General features: G+C 36.6%; 1 protein-coding gene across 2 annotated transcripts in view; it reads right to left on the bottom strand.

Moving 5' to 3' along the window:
* Positions 1 to 545: 545 nt before the first annotated feature.
* Positions 546 to 23,271, bottom strand: part of LOC123534085 (centlein-like) — a 43,759-nt gene continuing 21,033 nt past the window's right edge. For both annotated transcript variants that reach the window (XM_053519375.1, XM_053519376.1), the window contains exons 16-21: positions 22,940 to 22,980; positions 22,152 to 22,320; positions 13,472 to 14,091; positions 12,641 to 12,821; positions 12,242 to 12,427; positions 546 to 7,071 (exon numbers count right to left, since the gene is read on the bottom strand). In XM_053519375.1, coding sequence (XP_053375350.1) covers positions 6,772 to 7,071; positions 12,242 to 12,427; positions 12,641 to 12,821; positions 13,472 to 14,091; positions 22,152 to 22,320; positions 22,940 to 22,980 — 1,497 coding nt within the window. In that variant the 3' untranslated portion in view covers positions 546 to 6,771. The remainder of the gene's footprint in view (positions 7,072 to 12,241; positions 12,428 to 12,640; positions 12,822 to 13,471; positions 14,092 to 22,151; positions 22,321 to 22,939; positions 22,981 to 23,271) is intronic.

Raw genomic sequence — 23,271 nt, 5'->3', positions numbered from 1 at the left:
CATCAAGACAAACATTCTGACCAAGTTTCATAAAGACTGGGTCACAACTGTGGCCTCTAGAGTGTTCAAAAGCTTTTCCTGTGATCTGGCCTAGTGACCTAGTTTTTGACCCAACATAACCCAGTTTCGAACTTGACCTAGAGATCATCAAGACAAACATTTTGACCAAGTTTCATAAAGACTGGGTTACATATGTGGCCTCTAGAGTGTTCACAAGCTTTTCCTAAGATCTGGCCTAGTGACCTAGTTTTTGACCCCACATGACCCAGTTTCGAACTTGACCTAGAGATCATCAAGACAAACATTCTGACCAAGTTTCATTCAGATTGGGTCACAACTGTGGCCTCTAGAGTGTTCACAAGCTTTTCCTTTGATTTGGCCTAGTGACCTAGTTTTTGAGCCCACATGACGCAGTTTCGAACTAGACCTAGAGATCATCAAGATAAACATTCTGACCAAGTTTCATAAAGATTGGGTCACAACTGTGGCCTCTAGTGTTCACAAGGCAAATGTTGACGGACGACTGACGCCGGACGACGCACGCCAGACAATGACCGGTCACAATAGCTCACCTTGAGCACTTTGTGCTCTGGTGAGCTAAAAATAGGAAATGTTTTTTTTTATAAAATGTCATTGAAATAGCTAAACATAGAGTATTTGCGACCAGCATGGATCCAGACCAGCCTGCATATCCAGAATTTATCCGCGCAGGCTGGTCCAGATCCATGCTGGTTGCAAACGCACTATGTTGGTTTTATCATAGTGCGGCTCATGTAGTCTTGTCGCAGATATTAACAATAACAATCTACTGTATAGGACATTCAGTTTATTGTTTACAAGTAAGGTAACATTTTTTCTTGAATAAAAAGTGTAAAACAGAGCTTCAGTGTTTACCGGTAGGAAGCACATGTTCAGTCAAATAACTGAAAACTTTGGCTAAATAAAGATAATTTAAACAATGTTGAAATATATGACTGAATTAATTAAAGAACAATGTAATAATTTATATAAATATCAATTAATAGTTGTTCAGACTATTGCTGAAAATGCAGCATATTTCATATAGTCCATTTGAAAAATGAAAATCAGACCAATTTGTTATATAAAATAAACAGGCTTTAATGAAATTAATTTAAAATAGAAAATTTAATGGAATTTTCTTCCACTGTGAAATGATAAAGTTAAATATCACCATTTTCAAACTCAATGTTAAAAAATCTGCAAATCTGGGCTACGATTAATAATACAAAATTTTTGATAAGGATGTTCTATTGAATTTCTGACATCTTAAGCCATTAATTAGGTATATTAAATTTTCTAAAGCAGTTTATTGGCATGAAAGCAACAGAAGTAAAATGTAAAAGATATAGATTCAAAATCAATGTTTATGTAGGGATAACGCATGCTTTTCATGTTATAACATCTGAAATGAACATGCGCTACTATGTTCTAGCATAAAACATGTAAAAACTGATAGCTGAATATAATGTCACTCAAGGTCATTAAATTTCCCCGAAATGCGCGGGAATGTCCGGGTTGTTTTTTTATGTTGACGTCATTCCGTTTTGAATTTTCCATTATGGGGCCGAATGATGTTTACGCTTTGCCACAGAATGAGCATATATAAAAAGGTGTTATAACAGCACATGAGAGCGAGAATCTCTGTTAACACACGTTTTCTCTCCCATTAAAATACCCTAGAAAAGTGACAAGAACAGCAATTTCATGCTAGAATGGAAAATAGTACATAATTTTCAGCCATACACCTACCTTTCAAAGCAAAATTTACAAAAGGATTACTGAGATTTCTTTTTAAGATAAAAATGTAAATCACTAAGTAATATTTAATAGGTATTTAAACAAGAGGACCATGATGGTCCTGAATCGCTCACCTCTTCCCACATGACCCAGTTTTGAGTATGACATCGTTTTTTCTATTATTTGACATAGTGACCTAGTTTTTGAGCTCATGTGACCCAGTTTTGAACTTGACCTAGATATTATCAAGATAAAAATTCTGAACAATTTTCATGAAGATCCATTGAAAAATATGGCCTCTAGAGAGGTCAAAAGATTTTTCTAATTTTAGACCTACTGACCTAGTTTTTGACCGCAGTTGACCCAGTTTCAAACTTGACCTAGATATCATCAAGATGAACATTCAGACCAACTTTCATACAGATCCCATGAAAAGTATGGCCTCTAGAGAGGTCACAAGGTTTTTTTATTATTTGACCTACTGACCTAGTTTCTTAGGGCACGTGACCCAGTTTCAAACTTGACCTAGATATCATCAAGGTGAACATTCTGACCAATTTTCATGAAGATCCATTCAAGGGTATGGCCTCTAGAGAGGTCACAAGGTTTTTCAATTTCAAGACCTACTGACCTAGTTTTTGATCGCAGTTGACCCAGTTTCAAACTTGACCTATATATCATCAAGATAAACATTCAGACCAACTTTCATACAGATCCCATGAAAAATATGGCCTCTACAGAGGTCACAACGTTTTTTCATTATTTGACCTACTGACTTACTTTTTGAGGGCACGTGACCCATTTTCGAACTTGACCTAGATATCATCAAGATGAACATTCTGACCAATTTTTATGGAGATCCATTCACAAGTATGGCCTCTAGAGAGGTCACAAGGTTTTCCTATTTTTAGACCTACTGACCTAGTTTTTGACCGCACATGACCCTGTTTCGAACCTGACCTAGATATCATCAAGATGAACATCGAGACCAACTTTCATACAGATCCCATGAAAAATATGGCCTTTAGAGAGGTCACAAGGTTTTTCTATTATTTGACCTACTGACCTAGTTTTTGAAGGCACGTGACCCACTTTCAATCTTGACCTAGATATCATCAAGATGAACATTCAGACCAACTTTCATACAGATCCCATGAAAAATATGGCCTCTAGAGAGGTCACAAGGCTTTTCTATTATTTGACCTACTGACCTAGTTTTTGAAGGCACGTGACCCACTTTCGAACTTGACCTAGATATCTTCAAGATAAACATTCTGACCAATTTTCATGAAGATCTCATGAAGTATATGGCCTCTAGAGAGGTCACAAGGTTTTTCTATTTTTAGACCTACTGACTTACTTTTTGATGGCACGTGACCCACTTTCGAACTTGACCTAGATATCATCAAGATGAACATTCTGACCAATTTTTATGGAGATCCATTCACAAGTATGGCCTCTAGAGAGGTCACAAGGTTTTTCTATTTTTAGACCTACTGACCTAGTTTTTGACCGCACATGACCCTGTTTCGAACTTGACCTAGATATCATCAAGATGAACATTCAGACCAACTTTCATACAGATCCCATGAAAAATATGGCCTTTACAGAGGTCACAAGGTTTTTCTATTATTTGACCTACTGACCTAGTTTTTAAGGGTATGTGACCCAGTTTCGAACTTGACCTAGATATCATCAAGGTGAACATTCTGACCAATTTTCATGAAGATCTTTGAAATATATATGGCCTCTAGAGAGGTCACAAGGTTTTTCTATTTTTAGACCTACTGACCTAGTTTTTGAAGGCACGTGACCCAGTTTCGAATCTGACCTAGATATCATCAAGGTGAACATTCTGACCAATTTTCATGAAGATCTCATGAAATATATGGCCTCTAGAGAGGTCACAAGGTTTTTCTATTTTTAGACCTACTGACCTAGTTTTTGAAGGCACGTGACCTAGTTTCGAACTTGACCTAGATATCATCAAGGTGAACATTCTGACCAACTTTCATAAAGATCCCATGAAAAATGTAACCTCTAGAGTGGTCACAAGCAAAAGTTTACGGACTGACGGACGGACGACAGACGCTGCGCGATCACAAAAGCTCACCTTGTCACTTTGTGACAGGTGAGCTAAAAAGAACAAAACTGAACCTTATACTGGGTAAAGTTCCAAAAGGTATCAAGCTTACTTATAAATCTGAGATATGAATCAAACACATGAGAACAGTGTTGCAGAACCCGTGCACCTAAACACTGTCTCTTTATGTAAACCATGAGAAGTACAATCTGGACTTAAAATAGAAACATAATACAGTAGTATTGGTAAGCAGTTTAAAGTAGTAGAGTGTAAGAAGCTTTCAATGGTTGCAAGTGGGGCTGAAATATCTGGCTTGTGGATAAATGTTTAGGCCTTAACGAGGCTCTGCCAAGATACTGCAAAAACAGTTATTGGAGAGCCAGATATTTCCATCCGCACCTTCTACAAGTGACTGATTCTTTTCTTTGCAAACTGTATCCTTCAAATAACAAAAGATTGAAAATAAAATGACCATTTTTCCTTTAAGCACTAGTTTATTATAGAAACATATGCATTCATTAATAAATTACAGCATGTAAGTCATCTTACACTCTCGGCTGTAAGACGAGTTTTTCCAGCACTGGCAAAAGCACAGGAAGACCCTGCCAGGCATGCAAGAATGTATGCTATGATTAAACAATGCAGAGTTTGGTGAACAGCTTTTTCTATTTCTAGGTATGGCATTCGTGTTTTTTGATCAATCACAATACATCAGACCTTTTATCAGGTGACAGACCGAGAGAAAAACAGACTTGCATGCATTTAGTTAACTATCATCGATCAAAATTTTTAACTTTTCAGTTATGAATTTACCTTTTCTGTCATGTAGTCAATATAAAATACAAAGGGTATCAATTATTATTCAGAAATTCACCCAACATTTAATTTACAGAACTCAACAGTTTCAAGCCAATGGTGTGGTTATTCTTAATTTTTATATATAAACAACTATATTTATTTTAAGATAAGTGTACCAACTGGAGAAACATCACACAGGCATATTAACCCTTTTTCTTCCCTTACAGCAAACCACGCATGTACATGTTTATCCTGAATTTACTGGTTTGGTTTAACGTCGCATCGACAAGTCATAGGTCATATGGCGACTTTCCAGCTTTGATGGTCGAAGCAGACCCAAGGTGACACTCCATGCATTCTTTCAACAATAGCAGGCACCTGGGTAGGACCACCGACCTGTAAGCCAGCTGGATGGCTTACTCACATGAAGAATTCAACGCCCTAGGTGAGGCTTGACCTCATCGATGAAGAGAATGTGACTGAAGTAAACGACCATAACCATTTGGCCACAGAGACCCCTTATCCTAAATGACTGTAGTTCCATATCAAACAGAAATATGCAGCATTTTAAAGCAGATAATGGTAAAGCACAAAAACTTGTGAAGAAAGTATGAAAATAGGACCAAAAACAAAACATCCAAAGCCATTGAACTATGATCAAGAAATGGAATGGCAATTGTTTTTATTTTTTTTTTATTTGGTTAAATGACATGACAATTTTTTCCACATGTTATCAATGATCATGACCAAATATGGTATTGATGATAATATCCAGAACTTTAATTAATGAAGCTTTACAGCTGAATTAATGTATATTTTCTGTACTCTTTCACGGTTTAGCAGATGCAAAATTATATGTATCAATATTCTTTTAAATAAACAATTAGAACCAGTCACAGCTGTTAACACCAATCCTACCATTTCCAAAGAAATAACTTTAGGATGAACAAAAACTAGGTCATAAACTAAACTTGAACAGTGGAACAATTTTACTTTTAAAATTGTATTGCTCAGTAACATTCTAAGAACATTTATTTTACAGTTATTTAAAGCTGATACAGAGCTCCAGATAAGCTTTTGGTGCAATTGGGTATTTACCCATCACTTTTTGTCAGAATTGGGTATTGGAAATTTGAATTGGGTAAAAATAATATCATTACCCAGCCTTTTCAGAAGTAAGTGGGTATTTGCTAAAACCAATTGGGTATTTTACCAATCTCGCACTAACAATTGAGTATTTTTGCTTAAAGCTGTATACATCGTATATATCATTAGACAGGATTGACCAAGTACCTAAGTACTTTAATCGCGCCCTTCAATATTTAATACAAAAATGTATTTAAAACTGTAATGAATGTTCCATACTGTTGATATCTTTTTCACTTTTAATGCAGTCGGAGATCAGTTCATCCACAGTATCCTTAACGATGTGGTCACCGCAATATGCATTCTCCCAAAAGATGTCATCCAGTATTGGTGACACTACATCATCACAAACAGATAACTGTCATTGTTACACAGCAAAATACCCCACTAATTTGTTTGTTTGTGCTGCAACAATGTTTTTTTCTGCGACCTCTTTTACATTTTATCGGCGTAAAATTGTTAACAAAGCGTCCAAATAACACTGATCAGCCGATTCAATGGTCCTGTGATTTTTCCAATAAATTGCAACCTGTTCTGCGGTAAGGTATAAGCAGTCAGTTAAATCTAGCAATAATTAAAAGTCTCGTACCCGTTCTAGTAATAAGGAAAATGCAATACGCAGGCGATTTTTTACGAATTGGGTATTAGGAATTTAACTTGCGTTTCAGTACACACACTGTATGAATTCAGTTGGGTTTTCTGCAATTTTAATTGCGTAAATACGCAAAAAGCAGCTTATCTGGAGCTCTGGCTGATACCATGAATATGGTCAAAACCTACTCAGGGTTTTCTAGGCATACCATTTAATTAGCTATAGTGTACATGACATTCTTAACACAAGATATCACTTGTGTCTGAATATCTCTATATTACTCAATAATCTATCTACATATATGAAGTTTTAGAAGTAATTCTAATGCAGAACAATGTTTTGGAGTAAGTATTCCCTGTAAATAAACACTTGTAGAAATGAACAGTTGCTGTGTTCACCATCTTGCTGTTTTTACTGGTTTCAGGGCAGCCTGTTTTCTCTCCTTATCAAATGCTGATAATTGCTCACGTCCATCGATCAATTCTATCAACTTAGCTAACTGCTTATCCTCCATAGCAGTCTTGTTTTCAACCAATACTGCCCTGACAGTGTCTACAAGTTCATCAAATCTACACACTTCAGCATCAGCCTTTTTCCAGTTGGTTTCCAGTTTGTGTATCCGACTTGAAGCTTTAGCACTAATCTGTTCAACCATTGCGTCTTTTTCATTCAGCATTGCCCTGTACTTCTCAACCTGAAGAAAAAATCATTATGTAATATCAAAAATATGATTTTAATCATAACCAGATGGTACTTGCAAAAAACAGAATATACTTGTAACTACAGCTGGAAAATTTCAGAGAAAGTAAATCGAAATTTTCCACTGGAACAAATGAGGACAAAATGAAAATTTCTTTCTGTATACATTAATTTAACACAAGAGCACCGCAATGCGGAGCAATGTATGACCTCTGACCTCTAAGTGTGACCTTAACCTTGTAGAGAGCCATCCAAAAACATGCACTCTACACGTCGTCTTGATGTGGTGAACATTTGTGCAAAGTTTCTTTAAAATCCTTCAAGCAGTTCAAGACTTACAGAGCGGACACAAAACAAAGTCATATGACCTTTGACCCCTAAGTGTGACCTTGACCTTGAAGTGAGCCATCCAAAACATGCACTAACCATATCGTCTCAATATGGTGAACATTTGTGTCAAGTTTCTTCAAAAATCCTTCAAGAGTTACAGAATGGACACGAAATTGCTAACAGACAGACAGACACCAGCGTCATAACATTTGGACACATAAAAAGCACAGCTGTGCAGAGTATAGTATGCCTGAAACAGTGTGCCTGTTAAGCTTAAGAACCTGAATTCTGGAGTGACTGTGCAGAAACTAAATTGCAAACAGACAGATAGTTGACCAGTACTATCAGATAATACATCCATCTAAGTAATCAATCCTAATAACATTGACTATGACCTTTGACCAAGAAACCTTAAAATCAAAAGGGGTTCCTGCTGTTTGGTCTTTAAAAACTGCAAATTTATCATATCTTGGATCCACCAACCTCAAAAGCAGTATGTGTTGTTCACTACCCATAAGCCTATCAAGTCCGAGGGTTGTAGGTTGAGGCATTCTTAAAATACCATTTTGTTTGTGTTAGTTTTAGCGCCATTTCTTAATAGTACTTCAGTTACGTAACAGCGGGCAGCTAACTTAACCAGTGAGTGGAAACTGTTTTTGTATTTATCACTGAGACACTGACCTTAACCTTTGAACCACTGACTCAAAATTAGTTGGGGTTTGCCAATGAGCAATGTGCACATCAAGTTTGGGGATCATAGGTCAAAGTACTCTTAAGTTATTTATCAACTAGAGCTATCACTGAAGGTGATGAATGTACACAGTACATTGCAATTTGACGCACACAAGATTGCATAATTATGTGGACTGTATGTATATAGACTGTATGTATACAGTATAGTAACAAACAAGAAGCTGCGTTCAATAAACGCTTGATGCCCCCGGTGGCATCCTTGTCGATACATAGCAACATAAGTCCAAAGCGAGGTCAAGTTCAAGGTCAAACTGAGGTCAGGTGACGTCTGAAGATGAGGAATGGTCACAGGTTACATCTGCATTAGTATCAAGTCATTCGAGTAAGGGGTATTGATGCTAGACGAAACGGTCCCATTTGGTTAACCAAGAGATGGCACATATGGGTGGTTTTCAAAATAATGAAGCTTTTTCTTCTCTCTCACCTTACTTTAATTCAGTTCAGTTTTAGAATGTGTTTTGGAGCAAATTATATCCAAATCAATGTAATCAATAAGTGTGTGCAATTTTATCTTGATGGCTCAAGCAGTTTTAAAGTTATATTAAATTATATAGCCAATTTTGTCCCCCGTGCACCCAAAAAAGTGTGACATTTTACATGAAGTATAGTTTTCAACAGTGGTTTACTTTTTAAAATCATGCTTTATTGTTACAGCTTTGACTTTTTTATGTAACTTAAACTCTGCACATTTAAATAAAATACTTCTTTTTCATTACATACATCTTATTGTTACCAAGATTTCACATCTTGTGATGGAACCCCCTTCACAAAAAATAGTGAAAAAAATACTAAATTAAAATGTTGAACACTACAATTTCATAACCTTATTACTTTTCTAAAGTCTTAATGTTTTTCTAAGATCTTTATCCTTTCAGCTGTGAAGACACAGTATGATTTTTTTCTTTAATAAATCTACTTTCTCAGAAACTTGATGAATTTCTATACACCTAAAAATGTCCCCTGTGCACCTTTTCAGTTGTTAAGTGTCAGATTTCTTTTATTCTTTAAATAAAATGGGATTTTACTTTATTTTCCTTGAAAGGGAGTTACAATAGATACAAAAGCAGGGTTCAACTTCACATATTACAGACTGTTAAATATTCACAAAGCCAAAAGTGATGTCCCCTGTGCACCCTTTTTTTTACAAATATCAATTATCATAGCATTACTGTAATTTGTGGTGGCAGTTCTATATTCTTAACAGTGTGAATGCAAAATTTAGGCATTACTTGATAATATAGCATTATATAAGAAACCCTGGACAATTTAAAATTCATTGTTTGCATTTTTTTCTGAAGTTGCCAATTTTCAAGTTTAAAAGTGGAAACATCAATTTTATTGCTTCTTAAGCTCTTAAGTTTACCTACATATGTAAATGTTCAGTAGTAAATATTGTGTAGTTAAAAGCATTTTACTTACCATTAACATATTCTATGAATAAATATTTTGACACAATTTGTCCCCTGTGCACCCTTTTTAGTAAAATTAAAAAGTATGTATGAATTTTACTATTCCATTTTATCATGCATGGCATTTTGTCATTTTGCTACTCTGAATAAGCAGTTCATGTAAACTAAATGATTTCAGTGTGTTAGTTATGTTTAAAGTCACTTATTTTTCATTCAAAGCATTACATTCTGTTGAATTTTCATGTTTTTGTAGTGAAAATTTTCAATTTTGTAGTTATTTTGTGGAATAAACTAATTTTTTAATAGCATTTGTCTAAAGTTGATTACCATTAGTCTTTTTATGAATAGAAAACTAATAATGGATGAATATTACACTGATCTTCAGTATGTGTCCCCTGTGCATCTGTACAATAACTCAATTTTGAGTTGACAATTCTAGAAATTAGAATTACTGGACATTCTTGAAATTTTGCATGTGGTTTATAAACACGCAAAATGTGAGAAACAAATAGGTTTTATAATTATATGTTAGTTATATTGCATTCAGCAACAACTTTTCTAGGTAAAGTTTTATTTTCATGTCAGATTTGTGCAGAAAGGGTGATTTTAAAAACCAATGTTCACAAACATATGATTAAATAAGTTTCAAACCATACATATACACCAATTACTTATCATTTATGTTGAAAAAAAATACTGTTATACATATTTCCTTGTCATAAAACCATGCAACATTTTTCATCCATCTTACTGGAAATTCACTGAACTTTCGAATTAAAGGCTGAAATATTTTCTGATTGGCATTTCTCAACACTTTCCTAAAGTTATTTCCTTCAACTTTGAAGTATTTGCTATCGCAAAAAATAGGTGACCACCATAAAAAATGAGTTTGAATTTTTAACCCCTATGTCACACTTTTGCTTCATTATTTTGAAAACCACCCATATAAAGCAACCCAAGTCCAAAATGAGGTCAAGGTCAAACTTAGGTCATGTGATTTCTGAAGATGAGGAATGGTCACAGGTTACATCTGCATTAGTATCAAGTCATTCTAGTAAGGGGTATTGATGCTAGACGAAAAGGTCCCATTTGGTTAACCAAGAGATGGCCCATATAAAGCAACCTAAGTACAAAATGAGGTCAAGGTAAAACTGAGGTCAGGTGATGTCTGAAGATGAGGAATGGTCACAGGTTACATCTGCATTAGTATCAAATCATTCTAGTTAGGGGTATTGATGCTAGACGAAACGGTCCCATTTGGTTAACCAAGAGATGGCCCATATAAAGCAACCTAAGTCCAAAATTAGGTCAAGGTCAAACTGAGGTCAGGTGATGTCTGAAGATGAGGAATGGTCACAGGTTACATCTGCATTAGTATCACGTCATTCTAGTAAGGGGTATTGATGCTAAACAAAACGGTCCCATTTGGTTAACCTCGTACGGACGGACGAACAGGTCAATCACTATATGCCTCCCGCATCAGTAGATGCCGGGGGGCATAAAAACAAAGTCCCATAACTATGCAGAATATTTATCTAAAAGAACGTAACATGCACCATGCACAACTAGGGTTGGTACTGATCCCTTGTGTGAAGTTTCATTAAATTGTGTCAAGTGGATGAGGAGAGATGGTGCGCACAAGATTGTGTCTATGTATATAGTAAAGTAACAAAAACAAAGTCCCGTAACTCTGCAAAAAATTTTTCTGAAAAAATCTAACATGCCCCATGCACAACTACTGTTGTTACTGATCACTTGTGTGAAGTTTCATTAAGTTGTGTCAAGGGGATGAGGAGAGATGGTGCACACAAGATTGTGTCTATGTATATAGTATAGTAACAAAAAACAAAGTCCCATAACTCTGCAATTTTTGTTGTTGAAAGAACCTAACATGCCCCATGCACAACTACTGTTGTTACTGATCACTTGTGTGAAGTTTCATTAAATTGTGTCAAGGGGATGAGGAGAGATGGTGCGCACAAGATTGTGTCTATGTATATAGTAAAGTAACAAAAAACAAAGTCCCGTAACTCTGCAAAAAAATTTTCTGAAAGGACCTAACATGCACCATGCATGACTACTGTTGTTACTGATCACTTGTGTGAAGTTTCATTAAATTGTGTCAAGTGGATGAGGAGAGATGGTGCGCACAAGATTGTGTTTATGTATATAGTAAAGTAACAAAAAACAAAGTCCCATAACTCTGCAATTTTTTTTTCTGAAAGAACCTAACATGCCCCATGCACAACTACTGTTGTTACTGATCACTTGTGTGAAGTTTCATTAAATTGTGTCAAGGGGATGAGGAGAGATGGTGCGCACAAGATTGTGTCTACAGACAGACAGACGGACGGACAGACAGACAACCTGAAACCAGTATACACCCCCTTACAACTTTGTTGTCAGGGGGTACAAAAACAAAATTGTTAACAGACAGATGTACAGATAGACAGACAACTGCACCTTCACATATTACATACCACTGCATAAAAAAAGATGTGTTGTATATGTGATAGCAAGGCAGAATCATTTGCCAATACACTTCAAATTCCAGTCCCAGCATTAACATTCCAGAACTTGTAAAGATTGATAGGAATCCATACAATTATCCATAGCTAGGCCTGTTTTAATGTTTTTTAACATCACTTAATTTTACATCAACAAATTACTTACCTTTTTCTTGAGAGCTATAACCTGCCTCTGCGACTCTACATCCACTGCTGACTCTTGCTGACCACCAGAAGCTGCCACTGTCTCCATCCTCTGCAGCAGCTCAGTGATCTGCTCATTTAGTAACTCATTCTCTGCTTCTAAAGCTTGATATTTCCCTCTCATTCGACTGATTTCTTCCTGAAGGCGCTGTGAGAGGAAAACAATGCTTCAATGAAACACAACAGTTAAATACCAAACCGTGAAATTTGAATACTTTATGCTCTTCTCTTTTTCCCTTAAGTTCAAAATGTTATCTTTTACAGTTCTTGATATGTATTTTTCCAAATTGTGTGACTAATTAATTAGCATGTTTGATAAAAAACTGTGACCCAAAGAAAAATTCTCAGTGTGAATTCTTACCTTAATTTCCAATCCTTGGTCGAGCATAGACTCAAATTTCTCACTCATCTCCTGCAGTTTACCATTCAGCTGGTCTACCATGTTCTTACTCTTCTTCAGTTCACTCTGTGTCACCTGCAACTCCGCTTGTAGCCGACGTTCAGAATACTCACACTGACTCATGCGACTGCTCAAGTCCTCACTGAAACAAACAACAGTGAATAATGCATGTACTGCAACAGAAGCAGATTTGTCAATTTCTACATTTACATACATCATAGTCAATGCAAAGTAATGCGGTAGTCAGAAATTTAAGCTTATGCGTGCATTTACATTTCCAGCATTTGTCCTATCTAGAATGATTTCATGACTTACTGTTAATTTCACTGTTGTGAGTTTGGATATTTCATCACCTGTTTCATGTTCTTGTGAATTCAGTACAAAGTGCATACCTTTCCCTATTTATATAAGCTTTATTATGTTTAATTTATTTCTGACACGTGTAGATGAGAACAACGGGTTATTATCAGGGAGAAGCAGTGTTTTAGTAACTCTAATTTACCAAAAGGAAGTGGTTAGCAGGTTTGACTATGGTGCTAGCAGACTGGTTCAATTCCCCAAAGCGACTTATCACAATAAATGTTCAGTGCTTGGTGATAAATTAGTACTGTTTCCAGAAGTACTGGCCTAGGCTGGATGCTGGAGTAGTAAATTATAAGTATGACACAAGTCGTGGGCTCCACTGGAAACAGATTGTTCCATCCATTCTAGATGAGGAATATCATTGACTTCGAATGTTAAATAAGAAACCGTTACCTTTTTTACAAAAAGTTGATCTAATTTACCACTTACTTTTCAAAAGTAACATCATTCAGTGATGATCTCAAAGCTTTTTCAATTAGGTGTGCCACTCTTGTTATCTCTGTGAATAATTCTGTCACTCGAGCCATCTGATTGGTCAGACCTCCCTCCTGACCAACAGGACACACACCCTTAAACTTTGACTCCACCTTATGACAAATTCCTGTATTCAAACCCTCATGTTCAAAAGATTTTGTATGCAATGTATTTTCCTTCTTTTCTCCTGAATTATAACTGGTTACACCGTTTTCCACTTGTTGAGTTTGTAACGATTTAGAAGATTTTACTGGCGCAAAAGCACTATTTCCTGAAAAACCAAGCTTCTTTCTACTCAGAGCTCCTGGACTGTCTACCACTATCTGTTCACCTGAAAGAGCATCTACACGATCAGGAACAGACTGTTTACTACTTTCATCAATATTTTCACAACCAGTCTGAATCTCTTGGTTTTCACTGTTCTGCATGTCACTTTCAACACTTTCTCCAAAACCTTTAGCAGCATTAAGGACCTGTGAGACAAGTGACATCTGAGTATTTTTGCTGCCTTTTGTCAATTCAGAGTTCATTGTCAAACTGTTCATTGTCCCTATGCTGCTCTCACCATCTGTGGTCTAAAAATATACATATTCCCAAAATAGATATATTGTAACATGCAGAGTATTCTGCTAATTTTTACATATTCAATTTGATATCGATACAATTAAGTTCACTAATAAGCCTGCTCTATAATTTGACATAATTCATTCAGAATTAAACACAAATATTACATACTGTATAAGTGGTTAAGTTTGCGAGGTGGAAATATTGGCGAATATTGCGAAATGACAAAATTCGCTAACATTTTCTCTGGCATAAATATCAGCCATTCCATCATAAAAACACCGGTAGTAAACAAGAGAAATTGACCCTCTGTCTCTGTCTGAACTACCTTACATCAAAAAAGCCCGCGTTTTTTGGTTACACTTCAAAAAGGTAAAGATTATCATAATTTGATTAAATTTCCATTTCTTGTCAGATACAAAACTAGCAAAGCTAATTACCATAAACTGACATAGGCGACTATGGAAGTGAGAAAACATACTGACTTTTAAAAATGCATTTCACACCTTTACAAAATGTAACAAAAGGATTTACTTCAAAACATATTGTTAGACTTTTTCAGTTTGATGCTTTCCTTAATAAATACTAGAATGTTTTAAAGTAATTATGTTTTATAAAGAAAAGACAAACAACAATTTTAGTAATGTGTAGCACGTTCTTTTATATATGAACGTTCGCGAATAACTTAAACTACAATCATGTGTAATATTTATACCTTAAGATATCTTATTTTTACTTATAACTTTTGAACGTGTATGAATACTGAGATATTAATTTTATGATTTTCGAAAGAAAAAAGAAGATAACAAGAGCTGTCTCCATAGGATGACACATGCCCCCGATGGCACTTTGAATGAATAGTTATGGCTGATGTTAGAGTTTAGGACCTTTGACCTACGGAGCTGGGTCTTGCGCACGACAAGTCGTCTTACTGTGTCACACATTCATGCGTAGTTATTTTAAAATCCATGCATGAATGACAATGATATGGACCGGACATGCCCATCAATGCACTATCATGAAAAGTGACCTTTAATGTCTAAGTGTGACCTTGACCTTTGAGCTACGGACCTGGGTCTTGCGTGCGACACGTCGTCTTACTGTGGTACACATTCATGCCAAGTTATTTGAAAATCCATCCATCGATGACAAAGATATGGACCGGACACGCCCATCAATGCACTATCCTTTAACGTCTAAGTGTGACCTTGACCTTTGAGCTACGGACCTGGGTCTTGCGCACGACACGTCGTCTTACTGTGGTACACGTTCATGCCAAGTTATTTGAAAATCCATCCATCAATGACAAAGATATGGTCCGGACACGCCCATCAATGCACTATCCTTTAACGTCTAAGTGTGACCTTGACCTTTGAGCTACGGACCTGGGTCTTGCGCGCGACACGTCGTCTTACTATGGTACACATTCATGCCAAGTTATTTGAAAATCCATCCATCGATGACAAAGATATGGACCGGACACGCCCATCAATGCACTATCCTTTAACGTCTAAGTGTGACCTTGACCTTTGAGCTACGGACCTGGGTCTTGCGCGCAACACGTCGTCTTACTGTGGTACACATTCATGCCAAGTTATTTGAAAATCCATCCATCGATGACAAAGATATGGACCGGACACGAAAATGGCGGACAGACAGACCGACAGACTGACAGACGGTTCAAAAACTATATGCCTCCCTTCGGGGGCATAAAAAACCACATCTTTCAACTGGATGATTTTCCCTCACAAGTTCCATATAAGGGATAATAATGCTGTCATGCAGCAAAAATGCAATTATTACGCCAGACACATTAGTGATTCTTATGACGTGCTATTTTTACGCAAGTTGGAAATTGGGAATTTGCTAATATTTCCGCATGCCAAATGTCTGTAATTCCGAATTCGCTAACTTTTCAACCCGAGGAAATATCCACTTATACAGTATCTAGTTGAAAACAAAATTTTACATTACATGGCTCCATTTTCTTTCGTTCATGTGCCACTGAAATTAAGCTGATATTAAATAATATAAATTTTCTTCAGACTGAGTTGGGCAGGATGAGACTTGAAAATGTCCATGTTCTACTACACGTATGATTCTTTTTTTGTATTTCAGTTATCATCTTTCTCTCTAAACTAAAAGCTTGAAGTGATAGATACATTTGCAAAATGCGGTCACAGTACTGCATGGCATTCAGTTAACAAGAGGACCATGATGGTCCTGAATCGCTCACCTATCCCCACATGACCCAGTGTTGAACTGAGTATGACGTCGTTATTTCTATTATTTGACCTAGTTTTTGAGCACATGTGACCTAGATATCATCAAGATAAAACATTCTGACCAATTTTCATACAGATCCATTGAAAAATATGACCTCTAGACAGGTCACAAGGTTTTTCTATTATTTGACCTAATGACCTAGTTTTTGAAGACACGTGACCCACTTTTAAACTTGACCTAGATATCATCAAGGTGAACATTCTCACCAATTTTCATGAAGATCTCGTGAAAATTATGGCCTCTAGAGAGGTCACAAGGTTTTTCTATTTTTTGACCTACTGACCTAGTTTTTGACCGCACATGACCCAGTTTCGAACTTGACCTAGATATCATCAAGCTGAACATTCTCATTAATTTTCATGAAGATCCATTGAGAAATATGGCCTCTAGAGACATCACAAGGTTTTTCTATTTTTAGACCTACTGACCTAGTTTTTGATCGCACGTGACCCAGTTTCGAACTTGACCTAGATATCATCAAGTTGAACATTCTGACCAATTTTCATGAAGATCTCTTTAAAAATATGGCCTCTAAAGAGGTTACAAGGTTTTTCTATTTTTAGATCTACTGACCTAGTTATTCAACGCACGTGACCCAGTTTCGAACCTGACCTAGATATCATCAAGTTGAACATTCTGACCAATTTTCATGAAGATCTCTTAAAAAATACGGCCTCTAAAGAGGTCACAAGGTTTTTCTATTTTTAGACCTACTGACCTAGTTATTGAACGCACGTGATCCAGTTTCGAATCTGACCTAGATATCATCAAGATGAACATTCTGACCAATTTTCATAAAGATCTCATGAAAAATATGGCCTCTAGAGAGGTCACAAATTTTTTCTATTTTCAGACATACTGACCTAGTTTTTGAACGCACGTGACCCAGTTTCAAATTTGACCTAGATATCATCAAGGTGAACATTCTGACCAATTTTCATGAAGATCCATTGAGAAATATGGCCTCTAGAGAGGTCACAAGGTTTTTCTATTTTTAGACCTACTGACCTAGTTTTTGACCCCACGTGACCCACTTTCAAACTTGACCTAGATATCATCAAGGTGAACATTCTGACCAATATCCATGAAGATCTCTTGAAAAATATGGCCTCTAGAGAGGTCACAAGGTTTTTCTATTTTTAGATCTACTGACCTAGTTTTTGATCCCACGTGACCCAGTTTCGAACTTGACCTAGATATCATCAAGATGAACATTCTGACCAATTTTTATGAAGATCCATTGAGAAATATGGCCTCTAGAGAGGTCATAAGGTTTTTCTATTTTTAGACCTACTGACCTAGTTTTTGACCCAGTTTCGAACTTGAACTAGATATCATCAAGGTGAACATTCTGACCAATATTCATGAAGATCTCTTGAAAAATATGGCCTCTAGAGAGGTCACAAGGTTTTTCTATTTTTAGATCTACTGACCTAGTTTTTGACCCCACGTGGCCCAGTTTTGAACTTGACCTAGATATCATCAAGATGAACATTCTGACCAATTTTCATGAAGATACATTGAGAAATATGGCCTCTAGAGGTCAAAAGGTCTTTCTATTTTTAGACCTACTGACCTAGTTTTTGACCCCACGTGCCCCAGTTTCGAACTTGACCTAGATATCATCAAGATGAACATTCTGACCAGTTTTCATGAAGATCTCATGAAAATTATGGCCTCTAGAGAGGTCACAGGGTTTTTCTAATTTTAGATCTACTGACCTAGTTTTTGACCGCACGTGACCCAGTTTCAAACTTGACCTAGATATCATCAAGATGAACATTCTGACCAACTTTCATAAAGATCCCATGAAAAATGTGACCTCTAGAGTGGTCACAAGCAAAAGTTTACGGACGGACGCACGATTGGACGAAGGACGCCACGCGATCACAAAAGCTCACCTTGTCACAAAGTCAAAACAAGAGGACCATGATGGTCCTGAATCGCTCACCTCTTCCCACATGATCCAGTTTTGAGTATGACGTCGTTTTTTTCTATTATTTGACATAGTGACCTAGTTTTTGAGCTCATGTGACCCAGTTTTGAACTTGACCTTAACATTATAAAGACAAAAATTCTGACCAACTTTCATGAAGATCCATTGAAAAATATGGTCTCTAGAGAGGTCACAAGGTTTTTCTATTATTTGACCTATTGACCTAGTTTTTTAAGGCACGTGACACAGTTTCAAACTTGACCTAGATATCATCAAGGTGAACATTCTGACCAATTTTCATGAAGATCCATTCAAGGGTATGGCCTCTAGAGAGGTCACAAGGTTTTTCTATTTCAAGACCTACTAACCTAGTTTTTGATCGCAGTTGACCCAGTTTCAAACTTGACCTAGATATCATCAAGATAAACATTCAGACCAACTTTCATACAGATCCCATGAAAAATATAGCCTCTAGAGAGGTCACAACGTTTTTTCATTATTTGATCTACTGACCTACTTTTTGATGGCACGTGACCCACTTTCGAACTTGACTTAGATATCATCAAGGTGAACATTCTGACCAATTTTTATGGAGATCCATTCACAAGTATGGCCTCTAGAGAGGTCACAAGGTTTTTCTATTTTTAGACCTACTGACCTAGTTTTTGACCGCACATGACCCTGTTTCGAATCTGATCTAGATATCATCAAGATGAACATTCAGACCAACTTTCATGAGGATCCATTGAAAAATATGGCCTTTAGAGAGGTCAAAAGGTTTTTCTATTATTTGACCTACTGACCTAGTTTCTGACGGCACGTGACCCACTTTCAAACTTGACCTAGATATCATCAAGATAAACATTCAGACCAACTTTCATACAGATCCCATGGAAAATATGGCCTCTAGTTAGGTCACAAGGTTTTTCTATTATTTGACCTACTGACCTAGTTTTTGATGGCACGTGACCCACTTTCGAACTTGACTTAGATATCATCAAGGTGAACATTCTGACCAATTTTCATGAAGATTTCATGAAATATATGGCCTCTAGAGAGGTCACAAAGTTTTTCTATTTTTAGACCTACTGACCTAGTTTTTGACCGCACGTGACCCAGTTTCGAACTTGACCTAGATATCATCAAGATGAACATTCAGACCAACATTCACACAGATCCCATGAAAAATATGGCCTCTAGAGAGGTCACAAGGTTTTTCTATTATTTGACCTACTGACCTAGTTTTTGATGGCACGTGACCCAGTTTCGAACTTGACTTAGATATCATCAAGGTGAACGTTCTGACCAATTTTCATGAAGATCTTGTGAAATATATGGCCTCTAGAAAGGTCACAAGGTTTTTCTATTTTTAGACCTACTGACCTAGTTTTTGACCCCACGTGACCCTGTTTCGAACTTGACCTAGATATCATCAAGATGAACATTCAGACCAACTTTCATACAGATCCCATGAAAAATATGGCCTTTAGAGAGGTCACAAGGTTTTTCTATTATTTGACCTACTGACCTAGTTTTTGATGGCACGTGACCCAGTTTCGAACTTGACCTAGATATCATCAAGGTGAACGTTCTGACCAACTTTCATGAAGATCTTGTGAAATATATGGCCTCTAGAAAGGTCACAAGGTTTTTCTATTTTTAGACCTACTGACCTAGTTTTTGACCGCACGTGACCCAGTTTCGAACTTGACCTAGATATCATCAAGATGAACATTCTGACCAATTTTCATGAAGATCCATTGAAAATTATGGCCTCTAGAGAGGTCACAAGGTTTTTCTATTTTTAGACCTACTGACCTAGTTTTTGATGGCACGTGACCCAGTTTCGAACTTGACCTAGATATCATCAAGGTGAACATTCTGACCAATTTTCAGGAAGATCCCTTGAAAATTATGGCCTCTAGAGAGGTCACAAGGTTTTTCTATTTTTAGACCTACTGACCTAGTTTTTGACCCCACGTGACCCAGTTTCGAACTTGACCTAGATATCATCAAGATGAACATTCAGACCAACATTCACACAGATCCCATGAAAAATATGGCCTCTAGAGAGGTCACAAGGTTTTTCTATTATTTGACCTACTGACCTAGTTTTTGATGGCACATGACCCAGTTTCGAACTTGACCTAGATATCATCAAGGTGAACGTTCTGACCAATTTTCATGAAGATCTTGTGAAATATATGGCCTCTAGAAAGGTCACAAGGTTTTTCTATTTTTAGACCTACTGACCTAGTTTTTGACCCCACGTGACCCTGTTTCGAACTTGACCTAGATATCATCAAGATGAACATTCAGACCAACTTTCATACAGATCCCATGAAAATATGGCCTTTAGAGAGGTCACAAGGTTTTTCTATTATTTGACCTACTGACCTAGTTTTTGACGGCACGTGACCCAGTTTCGAACTTGACCTAGATATCATCAAGGTGAACGTTCTGACCAACTTTCATGAAGATCTTGTGAAATATATGGCCTCTAGAAAGGTCACAAGGTTTTTCTATTTTTAGACCTACTGACCTAGTTTTTGACCGCACGTGACCCAGTTTCGAACTTGACCTAGATATCATCAAGATGAACATTCTGACCAATTTTCATGAAGATCCATTGAAAATTATGGCCTCTAGAGAGGTCACAAGGTTTTTCTATTTTTAGACCTACTGACCTAGTTTTTGATGGCACGTGACCCAGTTTCGAACTTGACCTAGATATCATCAAGGTGAACATTCTGACCAATTTTCAGGAAGATCCATTGAAAATTATGGCCTCTAGAGAGGTCACAAGGTTTTTTAGATATCATCAAGATGAACATTCAGACCAACATTCACACAGATCCCATGAAAAATATGGCCTCTAGAGAGGTCACAAGGTTTTTCTATTATTTGACCTACTGACCTAGTTTTTGACGGCACGTGACCCAGTTTCAAACTTGACCTAGATATCATCAAGGTGAACGTTCTGACCAATTTTCATGAAGATCTTGTGAAATATATGGCCTCTAGAAAGGTCACAAGGTTTTTCTATTTTTAGACCTACTGACCTAGTTTTTGACCCCACGTGACCCTGTTTCGAACTTGACCTAGATATCATCAAGATGAACATTCAGACCAACTTTCATACAGATCCCATGAAAAATATGGCCTTTAGAGAGGTCACAAGGTTTTTCTATTATTTGACCTACTGACCTAGTTTTTGACGGCACGTGACCCAGTTTCGAACTTGACCTAGATATCATCAAGGTGAACGTTCTGACCAACTTTCATGAAGATCTTGTGAAATATATGGCCTCTAGAGAGGTCACAAGGTTTTTCTATTTTTAGACCTACTGACCTAGTTTTTGACCGCATGTGACCCAGTTTCGAACTTGACCTAGATATCATCAAGATGAACATTCTGACCAATTTTCATGAAGATCCATTGAAAATTATGGCCTCTAGAGAGGTCACAAGGTTTTTCTATTTTTAGATCTACTGACCTAGTTTTTGATGGCACGTGACCCAGTTTCGAACTTGAACTAAATATCATCAAGGTGAACATTCTGACCAACTTTCATAAAGATCCCATGAAAAATGTGACCTCTAGAGTGGTCACAAGCGAAAGTTTACGGACGGACGGACGGACGGACGACGGACGACGCGCGATCACAAAAGCTCACCTTGTCACTTTGTGACAGGTGAGCTAAAAAATCAGAAACATGTGAATCAGAGGAAATCTTAAATGCTTGTTACTCGAAACCTAAAGCAGCCTTTTTTGCAATACTGTTATATGGAAACTAAGCTATTTAGTACTTGTCTCGTGAATACTTGTAGACTAAAACATCTGCTCACCTCTATTCCAGCTCTCCTGCTTAGATTAGCCAAGACACTGGTCATATGATCTACAAGCTCATCCACTGCAGAGGAACAATCAGCTATCTCGGTTCCCTGCTGCTTCATTACTTCTGAAGCATACTCCTGGGTACCAGTAAGCTCTTCCTGTGTACTCTTTAATGTTGATCTAAAAAAATACAGCAATTACAATGAAAACATTATTATTCATGTGGGAAATTTTCTGTGACTTTATGCTTTTATCAATCCATAAAATTATATACAAACAAACAAAATTTCAAAACAGCTTATGATAAAATGTTACCCAGAAAAAAAAACAGATTTTGGGAAAAGCCCTAAATTTTGTGCCCTCGTAATTAAATGCCTTCCTAGTAACTTTTACAGATATGCATCAGAACCTGAACATAGACATACTTTGCTCGAACTCGAATTATTCAAAGACCCACCCTTTGCTTGAAGTCGTCAGGTCCGAGCAAAATCCCTATAAAATTTATTTTGTTCAATGGCTCAAACTACCTATAACTCAAATTTTGTTGGTCCAATCGCGCTCAAGGGAATGAAGTTGGACTGTATATATAATTTAAGACAGTTTAACTTTTTCATAAATGTTAGATACATACACTTATCATTAATATGACCTCCAGTTATTTAAAAGATGATAAAAACTGAAAATTACTTGTCTAATATGTATATAACTGCACTAACATTAGATCTGATTTCTTTTTTTTCTGTCTATGATCTTATAAACAACAAAATTTCAGTGTTTATTCTGTAAGAAAGAATATTACCTAGCATCCTGTTCTTTGGCTCTAAGGTTAGCACAACAATCCTGTAAAATAAACAATAGTTATATGTGTTTTTTTATTATTATTTACAACCCTCTTGAGACAAATGCACCTGAACTGCAAAGGAACTTTTTTCCATAAATAACCATACACAACCAAGGACAAAATATATACAATTATTGTATTATTTGTACCACTGTTGTTCCCACTTTCCTTCTATAGAAACATATTTATTTTATACGCAATTATAAATTTTGTTAAATTACAGTGGAACCCGAAACATCAATATTTTTCTATACTGATGTTCAAATTTCATATCGGGTGTGTAACGTCAG

Source organism: Mercenaria mercenaria, chromosome 12 (assembly GCF_021730395.1).
Source record: "Mercenaria mercenaria strain notata chromosome 12, MADL_Memer_1, whole genome shotgun sequence".
Classification (NCBI taxonomy): domain Eukaryota; kingdom Metazoa; phylum Mollusca; class Bivalvia; order Venerida; family Veneridae; genus Mercenaria; species Mercenaria mercenaria.
This window is presented reverse-complemented; position numbering and strand designations above follow the sequence as displayed.